The sequence below is a fragment of the Ascaphus truei genome, chromosome 5, assembly GCF_040206685.1.
Source record: "Ascaphus truei isolate aAscTru1 chromosome 5, aAscTru1.hap1, whole genome shotgun sequence".
In the NCBI taxonomy this organism is placed as follows: domain Eukaryota; kingdom Metazoa; phylum Chordata; class Amphibia; order Anura; family Ascaphidae; genus Ascaphus; species Ascaphus truei.
The window spans coordinates 121,096,773-121,113,489 of record NC_134487.1 but is presented as its reverse complement, the minus strand read 5'-3'; the positions used below and the strand labels follow the sequence as shown (position 1 = coordinate 121,113,489).

The 16,717-nt window shown below is 38.6% G+C and overlaps 1 protein-coding gene across 1 annotated transcript in view; it reads left to right on the top strand.

The window, feature by feature from the left end:
- The window catches only part of LOC142495286 (dynein axonemal heavy chain 3-like), a 1,152,169-nt gene that overhangs the window by 500,719 nt on the left and 634,733 nt on the right, over positions 1–16,717 (top strand). The window contains exon 30 of the mRNA XM_075600542.1: positions 6,049–6,219. Coding sequence (XP_075456657.1) covers positions 6,049–6,219 — 171 coding nt within the window. The remainder of the gene's footprint in view (positions 1–6,048; positions 6,220–16,717) is intronic.

The window sequence follows — 16,717 nt, the reverse complement described above, 5'->3', positions numbered from 1 at the left end:
TGGGTCTGAACTGGGACGAGTCTTAGATATGATAAAGTATATTTATTCCTTTGGATAGGTGAACACACAAATAATACAGTAACAAACAAGAAGTACACTTACTTTGGGGTTGGGGAATGAGAAGTATGAAGTATAGCAATTCTCTCGCAATCAGGTAGCATTCAGATGATAAATTGAAGACAAAGGATACAGGGAAACAACAGTTTATAAACCTTTTGTGCCCTATCCTTAACATTGAGTACCGTGGATTGGTTTTCAATTACCTCTAGCCAGTGGTTAACGTGGGAACACTTTTTGACACATGCCCCCCGGCTAGTTGGTATATGCGCAGTAGAGCTCTGGGGTCCCATTTCTATAACCCCTCCTCTATATCAGGAATGCCAGCCAGTCTACCAAACGGAATATCTGGCAGGAAATCCTTTGTTGTGAGGTGTGAAATGGAACACTTGAAGACTGCTCTGGTTTGAGTGGTCTCCACCCTCATGCAAACAGTGGAGGTGACAAAATCCTTTGAAACACACTCAAGTCCTAGACATTGGGTCGCCTTTCTGGCCATATGCTACCCTGGTATGCAAAGGAATTTCCTCTGGGTTTTACCCATACCATGAAATACAGTATGTTGGATAAAACATGAACATATTAAAATATCCGGTTCCTTTGTGTCCAGCAGGTCCAAACTTCCCAGTTCTCAATGCCGGAACTGGGACACCCTATGGTCCAATTTGCGACCTGCTACGACCTGGGAAACCGGAGATACACAAATACACTTAAAACCGTTTCACATTTTAATACACAAAACTCAGCTGTAAATTAAAACACGGTTTTTCACTAAATCCCCATTGAAAACAACAGGCTTCGCCGCCATAGACTTTCAATGGCAAACCGTCGCCGTTGGCGGCTATGGGAATCCCCGCCATAGACTTTCAATGGGGCGATGCCGCCGTTGAAGTCAATGGGGTTTTTCCGCCGTAGCCGGTCAACGGGGTTTGGCCGCCATTGGAGTCTATGGGAAAAATCCTGAACCTTCAAGGGGGTCCATACTCCGTCGGGTTGGCCCAAGCGGGTCAAGGATGGTTCTGCAGGGATGCCAGAGCAGTGGCTACAGATACCGCAAACCCTGATCCGCTGGGCCCTCCGGAACCAGAGCTATGGATTACCAAATTTCAGCATTTGACACTTAGCCGTTTTTCTGAGCTGTTTCTGTCGCCGCCATTGGAAACTATGGCGCGGCCCGCTCTTCTCGGTTCGACCCTTATCGGGGGTCCAGGATACGGGGACCCGGTTGGGGTCGAGTGGGGGGGAGGTCTAGGAACTAGGGACAGAAAGAATTTTATTTCTAGGGGCCCTAGAACTGTTTATTCCCACGCCACTTGTCGTTGAACTTGACTTGTAAGTGATCAAAGCTCTCCTATTGAAATTGTATCCGCTTTGCGGTTAAGCGGTTTGGACGCCAGCCAACTTGTTCCTGGAAAGCTCTCTCGAGGATTTCTCCATTGAAGTCAATGAGCCCATTGACTTTCAATGGGAAACCGCCGCTCTCCCTCTCGGACGCCATCTGCTGGTCTACTCAGGAACAGGACTCAACAGCAAGATTCGCCATTGAAAGACATGGAGTTCCAATGGCGGCCTATGGGAGCCTGCAAAATGGTGCCTGAAAAGGCGGGAAAGTTACACAAAGTGCTATAATCACTATACAACTATTAACCCTTGTGCTCCCGGATGGATCCCAGTGTGTGTGTGATGCAAACACGGATTAACCAGATGTTACAATAAAACAGGGGAAACAGGTGAATACACATTTACATGTCATAACAGGAGTTAAATCACAATTCTGGGTCTTAGCCCAGTTAACCCCTCGTCTCCCTGGTGAGGTCAGGGGATGGCCAAATGGGGTGTAACCCCTTTAATCCCGGGCCACCCCCCTTCTCCCTCTACAGTGACGTTGCATTATTTACATCATACCATGACATCATCGCGCCTCCCCCTCTGGGTAAAGGTGAATAGCTTGATGGGAAATGTACTTCTTTTGTTTGAGATTGTTTGGATACATACAAGAAATTTGACACATACGGACACACCAGCTCCGGTGATGGTGTTATCGACATGTATAAAATGTGGCACATGTTGTTACTCTTTCAACACCTACCTGATGAAAGGTAATGTGGGCCGTAAATGTCAATTTTTTAGGGGATGACTCCTGATTCCTGGTTAGTAAATTTAATTATTTATCATGGTGGAAGTCTGCTTGTGTATTTTCTTTACATGCACTGTATAGCACACATGAAGGTAGAGAGGTGTGTGGTTTTAATGGGTCTGAACACTATAAATTTGTCTTTGAACAACTCATGTTGGTCCACTACCTTTAACAAATCTGCACATCTCCAAGACCACTACAGCTACAAGAAATTTGAACTACAAATAGTAACCTCACTTTCTTGTACAAGGATTGTACTGTATATACTTAAAGCATATCTTCCTTTATTGTTTAGCAGATGTATTCATTCTTTCATACACTTTCTTGAGATAAACTGGAAGAATTTTGTAGTGATATTCCTGTATCACAATAACAATTTCTCTTTGTTTCTAATAAATTGACCTGTCAAAACACTGTATGCTTTTTCTGTTACCTTGTTGGAGAGATCAGGATTCATAAAAGAGAAATTGAACTGCTCACCTATACATATATTGCGGTCCTGTAGGTAATGAGGTAGGTACATGGAGGGTATGATATATATGACCAAGAGAGCTCAAAAGAGAATTGAGAAGAGCACCCCACTAGTCTGCACTCTTAACCTATAAAGTAATACATTGCTCCTGGTTACCAAAGGCTGCGCACTAATCCCTGTCAGGGTGTGGAACCGACGAAAAAACAAAAAATTCTTTAATACATCTAATTATCACACTCAATGGTAAAAATAAGGTTTAAAAATTGTTTAAAATCCCCATGTGGGAGCGGTGAAGTAGGGAATAGAGGAAATTCTGATGAATTACTGCTTTTATTCTGCAGTCAGAAGATTACCTTCCCCCTCCTGCGGTCACAAAGGCTCTGCGGTATTAGTTGTTACATGCAAGATGTAGCTATTCTATCTTTAGTTGCTACATGCAAGATATTGCTAATCTAAGTCCACAGATGTTGCTAGCATATACAGTGTTGTAAGATTGACTTTAATTTGCACAGATAAATTGACTGTATTGGGAATATCTGTTTAGACAACACCAGATTGTAACAAACGCACAAAGACAACACTGTTGCAATGTATAGGCTAATATATGTCAGGGAATCAACACCTAAAACATAATTGCCAGTGGCATGCTGGGACTCAAAATACACACGTATATATCACTGTAAACATAATATCATAGCCGATCAATGCAAGTGCCTATGTAAGGATAAACTGGGCAATGCAGGGTAATACCATGTATACAGGTACAACTTGTCTAAACCCAAAGGTAACTGCTGTATGGCAACTGGGAATAAACTGCTAATGTATAGCAGTGAGTCCTGCAACAAATCTATATATGCAGGAGGTACTCGTGTACATTGCATAGACAGGATGGTCAAAATGAGTCACCAGTACATGTTTTACAACCGTTAGTGCAGGTAAGGGTTTCGGCGAACCCCAGCAGCAGAGAGGAAAAAACTATACAAGCCGTGTGTAGCAGGTATTAGACCGCATCAGCCGCATGTGCCGCCGCTCCTCAGTGACGTCACTCGTGTGACGTCTGACTAACCCGACATATGTTTCGCGCGATTCACGTGCTTCATCAGGGGGAGGAGTCTGCTCCTCAATACCTGACCTTGCTATTTAAAGGGAGTGCTTTGCTTCTATTCCACACCTCGGTTCCACACCCTGACAAGGATTAGTGCGCAGCCTTTGGTAACCAGGAGCAATGTATTACTTTATAGGTTAAGAGTGCAGACTAGTGGGGTGCTTTTCTCAATTCTCTTTTGAGCTCTCTTGGTCATAGAGGTCAGGATTCAGCAATAATTAATTACTTTCTGCAATGTTGATGACCAGTGAATATCCTGTTCTTTCACTAACCTGGTAAAAAGATGGCATATCTGGGGACAACTGGACCCTCAATGCTGCACCATATAGTTGTTTATACAATTAGTTCATTTAAGGTTGCAGTCGATCCTAGGGCTCAAATAAACCAATGATAGTTACATGTTTAAGGGATTATCGTCATAGTTAGTGGTACTATTCCATAAAGTGCCTTACAGCCCATTAAAGAGAGTGTACCAAAAAGTGTCTGCTGATGCTGAACATTGTAGCAAGAAAGAAAAGCACTGTGTTCTGCACTCAATTAATTAATTAAATAAATGATGTGATAATGGTAATGATTTTAAATATTACTTTTATTAGGTATTTGTATAAAATAAATGTCTGACATTTATTTTATACTAATACCTAATAAATGCATTTTTTAAAAATCATTACCATTATCACAGCATTCATTTAGTTAATTGAGTGTAGCACACAATGCTTTTCTTTCTTGCTACTCCTATAAATGTATTCCTGTTTTGCACCTTTTAACTATTTGAACATACCGTACGTCTCCTGTATTTTTGCTAACTGAGCAAGTAGTATTTCTTCTCTAGTGTCCATTGATGCGGAAAGTTCCAATTGCACTACTGAGTAAATATGGTTCTAATTCTAGATATTTTATTTTTAATATGCTAGGTTGAAATATAGAAGCTATGGATTTCCTGTAGCTTCTCCTTTTTGTGGTACTGTACATCACTGTAAGTCTGTGCAGGCAAATGGGATTATTCATTAAAAGGTTAAAGCTCCAATCAGGGATTTATTGCATGGAAACTGCCTTTGAAGTCAATGAAAGTTTCTCTGTGGTTGTGCTACAATCAACTCTATCACCATTTATTAAACCCCCTCCCCCCTCCCCCCAACACACCCAATCCTCTCTAAGCTACATATTTATCTATATTGGCTCACTTACAAAGATATTTTAAGGGTAGAGTAAACACTTGGTTGGCAAACACTTCCCCAAATCCCATTTGAAAAGAGAAACCTTTTCCATTTCTAAAGAATCCGAAAGTTAACTTAAAGCATAATTATATTTATTTAAGGAAGCAAATTAAAATAAAAAAAGTAGCATTACAGTATGTGTAAAACAAAACTAATCTTCACTTTGACAATCATAAAAAACAGTATCTCTAAATATAATAGTACATTAACAACTTTGTCTGAAAAAAAATGTCATCAACATATTGTGATATTTATGCTAATGATTCTGCTGTAGTAGGGTTCTCAAATGTTTCTTTTTTGAGGACCAAGTTCGAGAACCACTGTCCTAGAGGCTAGAGGACATTCCCAGTGTGGTCACTGAACTGCTGGGAGGTAGAGAGAGATGCAAGACATGTGGGATATGTTGGAGAGAGTGGTACAAAAGAACAATAAGGCAAGCACTTCTAGGTTTGGGTGCTTTGCTCTATAATTAATTTTATATTTGGAAGACTGAGATAAAAGTTTGAGGTCACTGTTTATCCGTAGTGGCAAAGCATTATTCTCTGTCATAATACCTGAAGTGAAGGAACCTGAGACTAATACACAGATTTATTAAATAGTGCTCAGCTGTATGGCACTTCAACTGCATTATTAGATATTGGCCTAAGTCTTAGACCCTTTCTTCTTAATTAGGCATGGGGATTTCTCCTCAAAATGCTATGATAAACTTTCTTTATAGATTATAACAGAGGGTGAATAGTTGCTGGCTGACAGTTGTCGGTAATATTGAATTCACAAAATGAATGGTAAATTGTAACATTGCATTTCCTTGATTCATATCTATTAAAAATAGATTAGACTACATATACATTAAATTCACTTTAATATCCTGACAAATTATAATGTTTTCAACATACATTAAAGCCATATAATAATTAATATTTATCAATGTAGTTTGTGTTAAAGTTTTTTTAAATTCTTAATAACTTTTAAATAGAATAATAATGTATATTTAAATATATTTTTTAATTTAAAGGACAAGAACATATCTGAGCAGCATTGCATTGTGTTTTCCCCTCAGGTACTTTCTGTAGTTGCTCAACAAATCCAAACTATTCAGCGTGCAATATCAGAGCAGTTGCAGACCTTTCTCTTTGAAGGAACTGAAATATGTTTGGACTCATCATGCACAGTGTTTATCACCATGAATCCTGGATATGCAGGAAGAGCAGAGCTACCAGATAACCTGAAGGTAAGATACTTTACTTTGTCATAAAAGAGGAATGCAAAGAAAGTTAAAAGTATAAACCTCACATATTTGATTAATTGAAACTAAATCCGTTAGTGTAAATTATATTGTAAACTATGTTTTCTAAACTCTCGTGATTATGTATCTATAAAGGCCTCCAACTCATTTTAGAGCACATCCCAAATACTGGGAAATTTGTAATTATTAGGATCTAAAATGAAGTATGTACAGATGCAGCGGCCATTATTCGAACATATCACGCGTTGTATACCTCGGAATACTCATGTCATGGCGCATCATGACCGCGTGTTGATTCGTTTTTATCGAGTGCAGAAAATGGCATTTTAGTGTTCTGGTTTTTAAACACCTGCAAATTGACACAGTACAGTACTGTACACATTACAATTCATTCATTTCTGCCACGGAAACACGAAGAATTGCACCAGAAGAAATCGGGATCCATGAAATTCAAACAAAGCAACCGCGTGATTGGCCGTCTGGAAAACAGCAGCGCACATGAAACCGGCTCCTTGATATGTTCGAATAACGGCCGCTGCATCTGTAGGAGTAGCACACTATTGCTTGTAGTGAATACATATTATTGGTTTTCCTCCTTGGTGCTCACACACTGTTGACCATGGTTTCTCAAAGCTGGATCCACATAAGTATAGTAGATATTGGCGGTAGAGGAAGCACACATGAGACTTTGGTGGAGTTCAAAAAACTTCTGTTGTATTAATACATCCAAGCAGGTATATATACAATGACGTTTCAGGATCACCCTGTCCTTTCCTAACACCATACACCTTACAAATGAGTGGCACAAACCTACAGTGCTATAAATACCCCTAAGGGTTGAAAAATCACCTTACCCCCAACATCTGTCATTCAAAGCTAAGCAGCCACTGTAGCCTGATTAGTTCCTAATCCAACATCTGACATCATCGCACATCGTAGTGCGATGATGCCATCTTACTAGGCAACAAGCCGTCCATGTCAACAAAAATAGACAAACCAGAGCATACAAGACAGCACAGCATTGCAGCTTTGCAGAATATAAAACAAAACTTGGGATGCAAAGCACAAAGGTAGTGCTCATATGGGTTCAATAATCACTAATGTAAATCAGGAATGTTGTAGGGAACCCTGTAGAACTTTCCTCATTCGTTCTTTCAGTCTTTTCTTAAGTCCAATAGTGAGGATGTTAGAGCTGTAAAGAAAAAGGTTAATAAACTCAATTAGGTAAACAAACAGTGAGCAATTATAACAATTTTTACATTATGTTCTAAAGACTCAGTTTAGGATATCAAGGCAAACAACCCTTTGGAGAGGTGTGGCTAATCAAAATGGCAGATAGTATAATAAATAGGGAAAGATCATTAGCAGCCGTGGATAAAGGACGGCATCTCTGATCTAACCACCTGTATACATTTGGATTATACAAAGACCCTTTGCAGTCATGCACCAAGAAAACAAGGGTTAAAAATCAGGTCCTTGGTGTAATCACCCACATGTTAATTGGTCTCTATCGGAAGCTGACCTTATCCCTGGAACCAATTTAGTTCAATCCTCTCATTCAGGCCCTTAGGGGATACTGTGTCCAGTATAAATGTCAATTTTGCCTCCTTTTGTAATAGTATTCTCTCTTTATCACCACCCCTTTGTAGGGGTTTCACATGGTCAATGACCTAATATCTTAGTTGTGCTGCATTGTGTCCCATTTGCCTAAAATGATGTGCCACAGGTGTATCTGACATGACATTTTTAATATTACTTTTGTGTAGGGATATACATTCTTTTAATGTATTGATTGTTTTTCCAACGTACACCATACCACACGGACATTCAAGTAGATATACGATGTATGTGCTATGGTACGTGTAGAAACCATTTACTCTGAATTGTTTACCCGTATGTGGATGACTAAAGTGTTCACCTCTAATCAGTCCGTTTCATTGACTGCAACTTCTACACGGTAATGTGCCAAATTGTGGATTTGACAGGAAAGTTTGCTTGGATGTTTTTAGTGAGTCTACCTTAACCAGTACATCTTTGATGTTTCTGGGCCTTTTGTATGCAAAAATTGGTGGATCTTTTAAAAGATGGCTTATAGTGTTATCACACTAGTAAGTGCCAGTATTTTGACACGGCTGTTTTAATTTGTTTTGATGCCCTACTGAAAGTCATAACAAAGGGGATACCCTCTTTTAGTGGTTTAGATTTTGGTGCAAGTAATTCCTCTCTTGGGTAGCTGTTTTCCTTGTTGGCTGCATCCTGAACCGTTTTTCTATTATATCCCTTATAAATAAGGAATTGCTGCTGCATTGCCTCCATTCGCATGAGTAATTGTACAAAATTGTTATCAATTCTCTTAACCCTTACAAGTTGACTGTAAGGTAACCCTATTTGTAACCCACGTGGATGTAAGCTATATGCTTGCAGCAGACTGTTACTATCTGTTTACTTTACGAAGAGATCTGTAACCAGGTCATCGCCTCTCAGGGACACCATGACATCCAAAAAATGAACCTGTTCTTGACTATGGCTCATAGTGAATTTGATGGTATCATGACATTGATTAAGATACTCAATGAACTGTAACAATTTTTCAACATCCCCTATCCACACCATGAACACATCATCAATAAAACACCTCCATGTGTGGATATTCTCGGAATAGTCTTGATTATTCAACACAAAATTAGCTTCAAACTCTGACATAAATAGGTTTGCATATGTAGGTGCCCTATTCACCCCCATAGCAGTCCCTTGTACTTGTTCATAGAAAATAGGATTATATCTAAAGTAATTCTTAGTTAGAATGATCTTTAGAAGTGAGAGAGTAAAGTCAATTAATGGTTTTGGTAATGTACTTGATTGTAATGCTCTACTGGTAGCTAACAGGCCATCTTTGTGTGGAATAGCTGTATATAGACTTTGCACATCCAGGGTGCAATGCCAAATGTTATTCCCTTGTGGTTTGATCTGATCTATCAGTTGTAAAAATTATGTTGTTTCCTTAAGGTATGCAGGTGTGGTATTAACTAGGGGCTCTAGTATCTTGTCAATAAATATAGATAATGATTAAAAAATAGAGTTTGTGCCGGCAACAATTGGCCTGCCTGGAGGTTTATAAAACATTTATGTATTTTTGGCAGTGTATATAGAACCAGTGTAAGTGGATCTCTTGGTAGCCTGAACTCTTTTTGATGTTTATTTATAATGTTTCTTGAGTATGCCTCAATAACTAGTGACAAAAGCAATACCTAAATAACATACACCAAGTGCTAATCTACAAAACTCTATAACAAAATACCAGTAAGATGACCTGTGCCAAATGCCAGAACTTAACTGTGACCTAATATAAAGGATGACAGATTGCTGTAAACGGAAAGTGGCTTCCCAGGGGACTCCCAAAGACAAATGCTCATACTGCACTCGTTATAAATCAACACAACAATAAAGAAAAGCAATCCCCGGTGCCAAAAAATGAATGGTAAATTATACATAGGAATGCCTACTTACAAGATGATATCTTGATAGATACGGTGGATACAATCTGTGCTTGCGTCTGCGTCTCCTCTCCAACTTTCACAAACCCCACGTGATGCACCTTAATTGGATCCGACCGCCTCCCTCTTATGATTACACACCATACACCGGAACAATCCCACCGATAAAGTAACAGAGGAAAAGAATAGTGCGGTACTGCAAATAACACTTTAATAAAAACAAATAAAACAGACGAATACACACTTACATTGTGTCATGTCTTGCCATACAATACAAAAATGCCGTCCGCAGCTTAAAATCTCTGCTCCTTTAAATATATCAGTTGTTTGCGCCCACCCGCTGTGGGCTCTGACAACCTTTGCAGCTGATATTACTGCTTTGCTACAAAGACTCCTCACTGATCGGTAAACAAAATGACAAGGCTACTCCCTCCCTACGTATTTCATGACGGCAGCAGTCACTTCGTCAGGGGATCATGGAGCCATGACCACAGGGTGTGCTATATAAGCTATATATCTTGCACGTGACATCATACTGGTGACTTCATAATGAGTGGCATCCTTAGCCTTTTATATACAGCCTATAGATCCATATCAAATATACATTAATTAGGCCATTAACACCTATCACTCTGTGTGTCTGTGTGTGTATCTCTATGTGTGTGTGTATCTCTCTGTGTGTGTATCTGTGTGTGTGTGTGTGTGTGTGTGTATCTGGGTGTGTGTGTGTAGTATATCTTGGTACGTGTGTGTATATCTCGTTGGGTGTGTGTGTATCTTTGTGTGTGTGTGTAAGGGATGTACAGTCTCATTGGCTTAGATCAGGGTCGTGCAAACTGGGGGCCACAACCCCCATGGGATTTTTCTGGGGGGTGCAGGTGGTTGCAGATGCCCCGCACACTTCCCCAAGACATTAAAATTAAATACCTGGGGATCACGCGAGGCCTCTGCAACATCAACTTAGCGCGATTCAGCCGGCGTCTGGCACGTCTCCATGTCAGTGCGGCATCAAATGATGCCCGGCGTAATTTGATGCTCTTGGAAGGTAAGAGAGGGGCTGGAACACAGGAAGAGTGCTTGCAGGTGGGCGCAGCGCCGAAGGTTTGTGCACCCCTGACTTAGATTGTTGCTTAGTACCCTTTAACTAAAAGCTGAACCATTGTATGGAAACCTACCTAAGCTTTATGTATGTATGTATGTATGTATGTATGTATGTATGTATGTATGTATGTATGTATGTATGTATGTATGTATGTACTGTATGTATGTATGTATGTATGTATGTATGTATGTATGTATGTATGTACTGTATGTATGTATGTATGTATGTATGTATGTATGTATGTATGTATGTATGTATGTATGTATGTATGTATGTATGTATGTATGTATGTATGTATGTACTGTATGTATGTACTGTATGTATGTATGTATGTATGTATGTATGTATGTATGTATGTATGTATGTATGTATGTATGTATGTATGTATGTATGTATGTATGTATGTACGTATGTATGTATGTATGTATGTATGTATGTATGTTTGGTACTACATGCAGCTGTTAAGTTCCTGAGATCTCAAATAACATTTTAATTTTCAAATAATTCACATAAGATAGAACATATAATAAATAAACTGTTGAAAATATACTGAAAAATATTGAAAGGCAGTTTTACTGTCGGAACAATTATACGTCTATATTTTCTACATAATAGTGCTTACAGATTACAAAATCCCATGTGAAAATGATTTTCTTCTGTGCCCACTTTTTTCAAGTCCTCTAAAGACTGTTCCCACTAGACCCAGAACTAAGCTTCTCTTCATTAGAACCCAGTTTTCAATTTAAACTTTAATTAGAACAGACAACTGGGATACTTACAATTCTGTTTAATTTCCATGCCTAGCTAATCAGCAGTAGGAGAGGTATCCCATTTTTATATGAAAGATTAGGATCCAATACAGATTTATTGCTAGTAAGATTATTGCATGTTCCATTCTTTTTGTGTGTGACATTTGGAGAATAGATATTTTCCTGTGAAATTTTTTTAGATAAATATAATGTGATTGAAGAAGTGGAATATAAGTAATAACTCCCTTGTAAGGCAACTTATTTTGCTATTGGACATATAGGATCAATTTTACCTAAATACGTTCTTTACCATTATAAACTGAAAACTCCCTAATTCCTATTACACTCCATTGTCAGTTGGTGACCTATTTTGTCATATTCGCAATAAAATGTTGTTGTTTTTTCACACTATTAATGCAGCTACCTAATTACCTCAATAGATTTTTCACCTTACAATTTATTGTACAACTCAACCAAACTCATCTTTAAAATGAGTGTTCTTCCACACAGGAGCCCTTCTATCACTGTAAAGAAAAGTATGGTTTGGCTTACTGTTGTATCAAATGTAGGAAACAGTTTCTGTAGCTTTGGGCGGGGCAGATTTTGCGACACAGAATGAAGACAAAAATGAAAAATTTCACATTTTCTCTTATAATATGTGAATTATTCAGCTCTTCCCTAACTTCTCTTATTGACACTACCAAAAGATCACAACCTGGTGCACATTGAGAAAACTTAGGCTGCCGCCCCAGTGCCTTCTACAGTGCATGCCTCGGCGTGCGCTACGCGTAGAAACACCGCCCCTCAATGGGGCTGGGCCCAGTACACACTTTCGCGTGGAATGTGCAGCCGCACTGTACTACGGTTCTTCCCAAAGACATTGAAATTGAATTTAGAAGTTACGATTGAGGGATGGCCACGCCCCCGCCAGTGGTTCAGCCGATGAGGGCGAACCAGCCGTGTGAGGTCATGGCCACGCCCCTAGAAAACACCAGCCACGCCCCCCCATCACAAACTCTGCAGTCTTGTCCCAGACCGTAGATCGTGGTGAAGCGCTGTGCACGCTCCGCCCCCCGACAGACGCGCGTGCTACAGTGCACACTGGGACCGTGGCCTAAGACCAAAGTAGTATGATAAATTGATGCAAAATGCAAACTTGTCAGTGGTGTGACAAAACTGCCTTGATGCATAAGAAATCTTTCTTAATACTGTACTTACCCTGTTTTAATGCTTCTCGAAGCATTGTATTCTGCTATATCTTTTTACATTGAAAGCATTAATCCAGTCCATATTTCTTATTGGTTTATATTGTAGGTTTAGTTGGCAGTGTTCCTTCCTGGACATTTAAAGATGACCCATATGGTTATCTAACAGGAAACTGCCTGCATTTTTATTTCCGGAAAGGGATAGAAAACACCCGCACTTCCGCCCCGGAAGGATCCCCAGATTAAATTCTGTAAAAATCCAATAGGTAAAGAAAGAAAATGACTAGACGGGATTAAATCTTTCATTGAATGTGGATATTTTTCCACTGGTGCCTAGGGCTAATCCAACTTTCAGCTGATGTTTAAATAGCGAAAATTATTTTTACATGGACATACAGTTGGACATTTATAAATCTACTTTGGTTTTCAAAACTTGCAGAGAATTCATTTAGTAAATCTGTAAACCTACGAAACATTCAATTGATTGCTGTCTGCTGATTTGCAGAGTCAAAAATACATACTTCTCAATTTTTACACCAATATTCACTATATTTATTTGTTAAAAGTGTTGCAAAAGTGGATGACATTATTTGTTGCTGGAGTTTTTTGCTTAAGATTCATAGTTTCACAACTTTTTCACCAGCCATGAATCTCTAAAATTTGCATGTTCTGTATTCTTCTGCATGCACCTGTATATTCAATTTAAAATACATTTTAAGGACTACTGACATAATTATAATAGTATATTCATTAGTGAGATTAAACCAAAGGCAGATCAAATTATATATATATATATATATATATATATATATATATATATATATATATATATATATATATATATATATATATATATATATATATATATATATATATATATCCTTATCTCAGAGTCTCAGAGTTTCAGGAATGTGGCAACTGATGTTCAAGAAGCTGTATAGTGGCACTTGTGCTGATAACTTTAGGTTCAACCATACTATGAATACTTGAACAATATATCCGGCTAAAGTGGAAAGGTACTTGTCAACATGCAAATGAGGGAGGCATGGCAAATAAGGCCTCAACCCCCAAATATGGAAGACACTGAAAATCAATGGTCCTCATTCTCCTGAAGCCGGATTGTTCTTGGGCTTGACAGCGTGAAGGCAGAGGTTGTAATTTAAACCTCAATCTGACTACCTACAGTACAACTGCTGGATTTTCTCCAGTGAAGCAGCACTGAAAGAACTGGAAGACGAGCTTTAACGATTAAATGGAATATTATTGACCTTAGTGATATGAACAGAAAGATGAAGGCCTCATTGAGCTCAAATTTATTACAGAGGTACAGAAAATGGAAGAATCAGTGGAATAGGTTTCATTGTTAACATGATATGGAGAAGCAACATAGTAAAGTACGAAAAAGCTGATTGAAAAGAGTAGCCAGAATTGTAATTTAGTTGTTAAAGAGATAGAGGCTTCAAATTATCCAAATATATGCCTTAACAAAGCATTGCATAAACTGGGGGGCGGGAGATTTTTCTGGCGGCGGGCGGTTGCAGAGGCCCCGCACTCTTCCCCAAGGCATTTAAATGAAATGCTAGGGGATCGTGTGAGGCCTCTGCAATGTTATACTTATCGAGGGTCAGGCGCTCTGTGACGCATCACCATGGCAACACGGCGTCAAATGACACCGCGAGGTCATGTGACGTGATTTCACACGCTGCAAATTATGCCGTGGGTCACGCGACGTGACATCACATGACCCCGCAGCATCATTTAATGCTGTTCTAAGGTAGGGAGGGGGACACAAGCATCCAGGCAGGGAAGACAGGGGGGCGCAGCAGCAAAAGTTTGCGCTCCCCTGCCTTAACGTAAAGTCACAAAGAATGAAGTGCTATCTTCTACCATGAAATCAACCAACTTAACAAAGGAAATTGTCACCTTAAGATCATCATGGGAGATTTAAAAGCAAAGATTGTTGCCCAGCAGAAAAGCAAAGTATTAGTTAGTAAGTATGGTTACGGCAACAGGAAGGGATGTGGAGACAGATAGGTAGAATTTGCAGAATGTGAAATCTTCTATATCATGACATGTTTTCGTTTATCAGGAAGAATCCAAATAGAAAATAGCCATGAAGTGGACTCAATGAAATCAAGAATGAAAGGTACTATATCCAAGCAAACAAGAAACATGATTGAAAACTGTCGAATTTATACCTCCGCTTCCTTAAAAATACCTCATTCTGTTCTTATTAAAGGCAGAGTGAAGGATCTCTTTTAAACTGATTAATTTTGTAAATTTAGACTACATTATTGTTTTGACCCAAATAGTAATCATCGATTGGTTCGCTGCATATTACTGTACATCTAACTGCAAAGATGGAAAGAATAAAACTGATTGAAAAGATCACAAAAAAAAATCAACATCAATATACATAAAGTACATACATATTATATATATATATATATATATATATATATATATATATATATATATATAAATAACAGAAGAGGATTTTAACCAGAGCTGAAAATCGCTTCATTGTGCTCGAAATACATGGGGAGACTTTAGCAAACAATTATGAAGAATTTATGAAAATTATAGTTGAAAGCGCAGAAAAAACTGAAGGAATCTCTAACAAAACATTAGATGAGATGAGACAAAGCAGCTACTGAGGAAACTGCAAGAAATGAAACAATCCCAAGGCACAAATGAAAATTGCAGAGCTGTGCAAGATGATACGCAAGTGTATAACTGAAAATGTAAGAACATTTTACTGTCATATGGTGGAGAAGACAATCAAAGATAACAAAAACTTTTAGAAGATGAAGCAGCAATTTATGGGAAGAAACAAATCATCACACTTGAAGAAGATAATGTATCATCAACAAAAGCCTGTGCACTTATAACAAAGAGAAGAAAATGTAGGACTCCTACATTAAATTGAACAAGAACAGATAACAGGGGGCATAATCCAGCAGATGAAGAGCGAGAAGAAACCACCAATGATGCATCCTTTCAGAAGAAGTGGCAAAAGCAATAAAATCCATGAAGAATGGGAAGGCTGCCGGGAAAGATGGAGTTACATCTGAAATCTTGGAAGATGGAAGATGGAAAAGTAAAAAATAAACCTTGCACAACTCTTCACATGCTGTTTGAAAATCCCAAAACAATAGAGTGATGCTATATTTACTGTATCCTCATCCACAAGAAAGGAAGACCTCAAGAACTAAAGACAAATCCATCTACTTCCAAACAGTTACAAGATTGCTTATGAAGATACTCACTAAGAGCGATAAGATACCACCAATGATATACAGCACCATGCATCGTTCCAGAAGAAGTGTCAAAAGCAAGAAGTAAAAAATATGATCTACCACTCAGTTTGGGATTCTAAATGATGAAAAAACGTTTGATTTTATCTGCACATCAGTGGTTTTAAAGGCATTAAGAAGACAAAGCATTGAAGAAACGTACATTAATATTATAAGCAACATTTACTGTACAAGAATGTCACATCAACCATTTGATTACATAAAGACACAAGCAAGATAAAGATCAGCAATGGTGTGCAACAGGGAGACTCCATGTCACTAAACCTTTTCATAGCAACATTTGAACAATTGTTCAGGACATTGAATTGGGAAGAAGAGGGAAATCAAATCAACGGTGAGTACTTGTCAGCTACGATTTGTAGATCATCCCAGACATCTTAGCAAGGCCAAAGTGATGAATAAACATGCAGCAGGATCGAGCGCATTTGGAAAAAACAAGACAATCTTGCAAGGGAACCTTGTACTGTTCCTCAAAATAAAACTGTTTCAAAAGACTAGTGTATCCTGCCTGAGCTCACATGGATTTCAAGCTTAGAAATTAAACGTGAAGACAATTCAGAAGCCTCAGACCCTTCAAAGAAGCATAAAGAAATATTTACTGGGTATTACTTAAAGA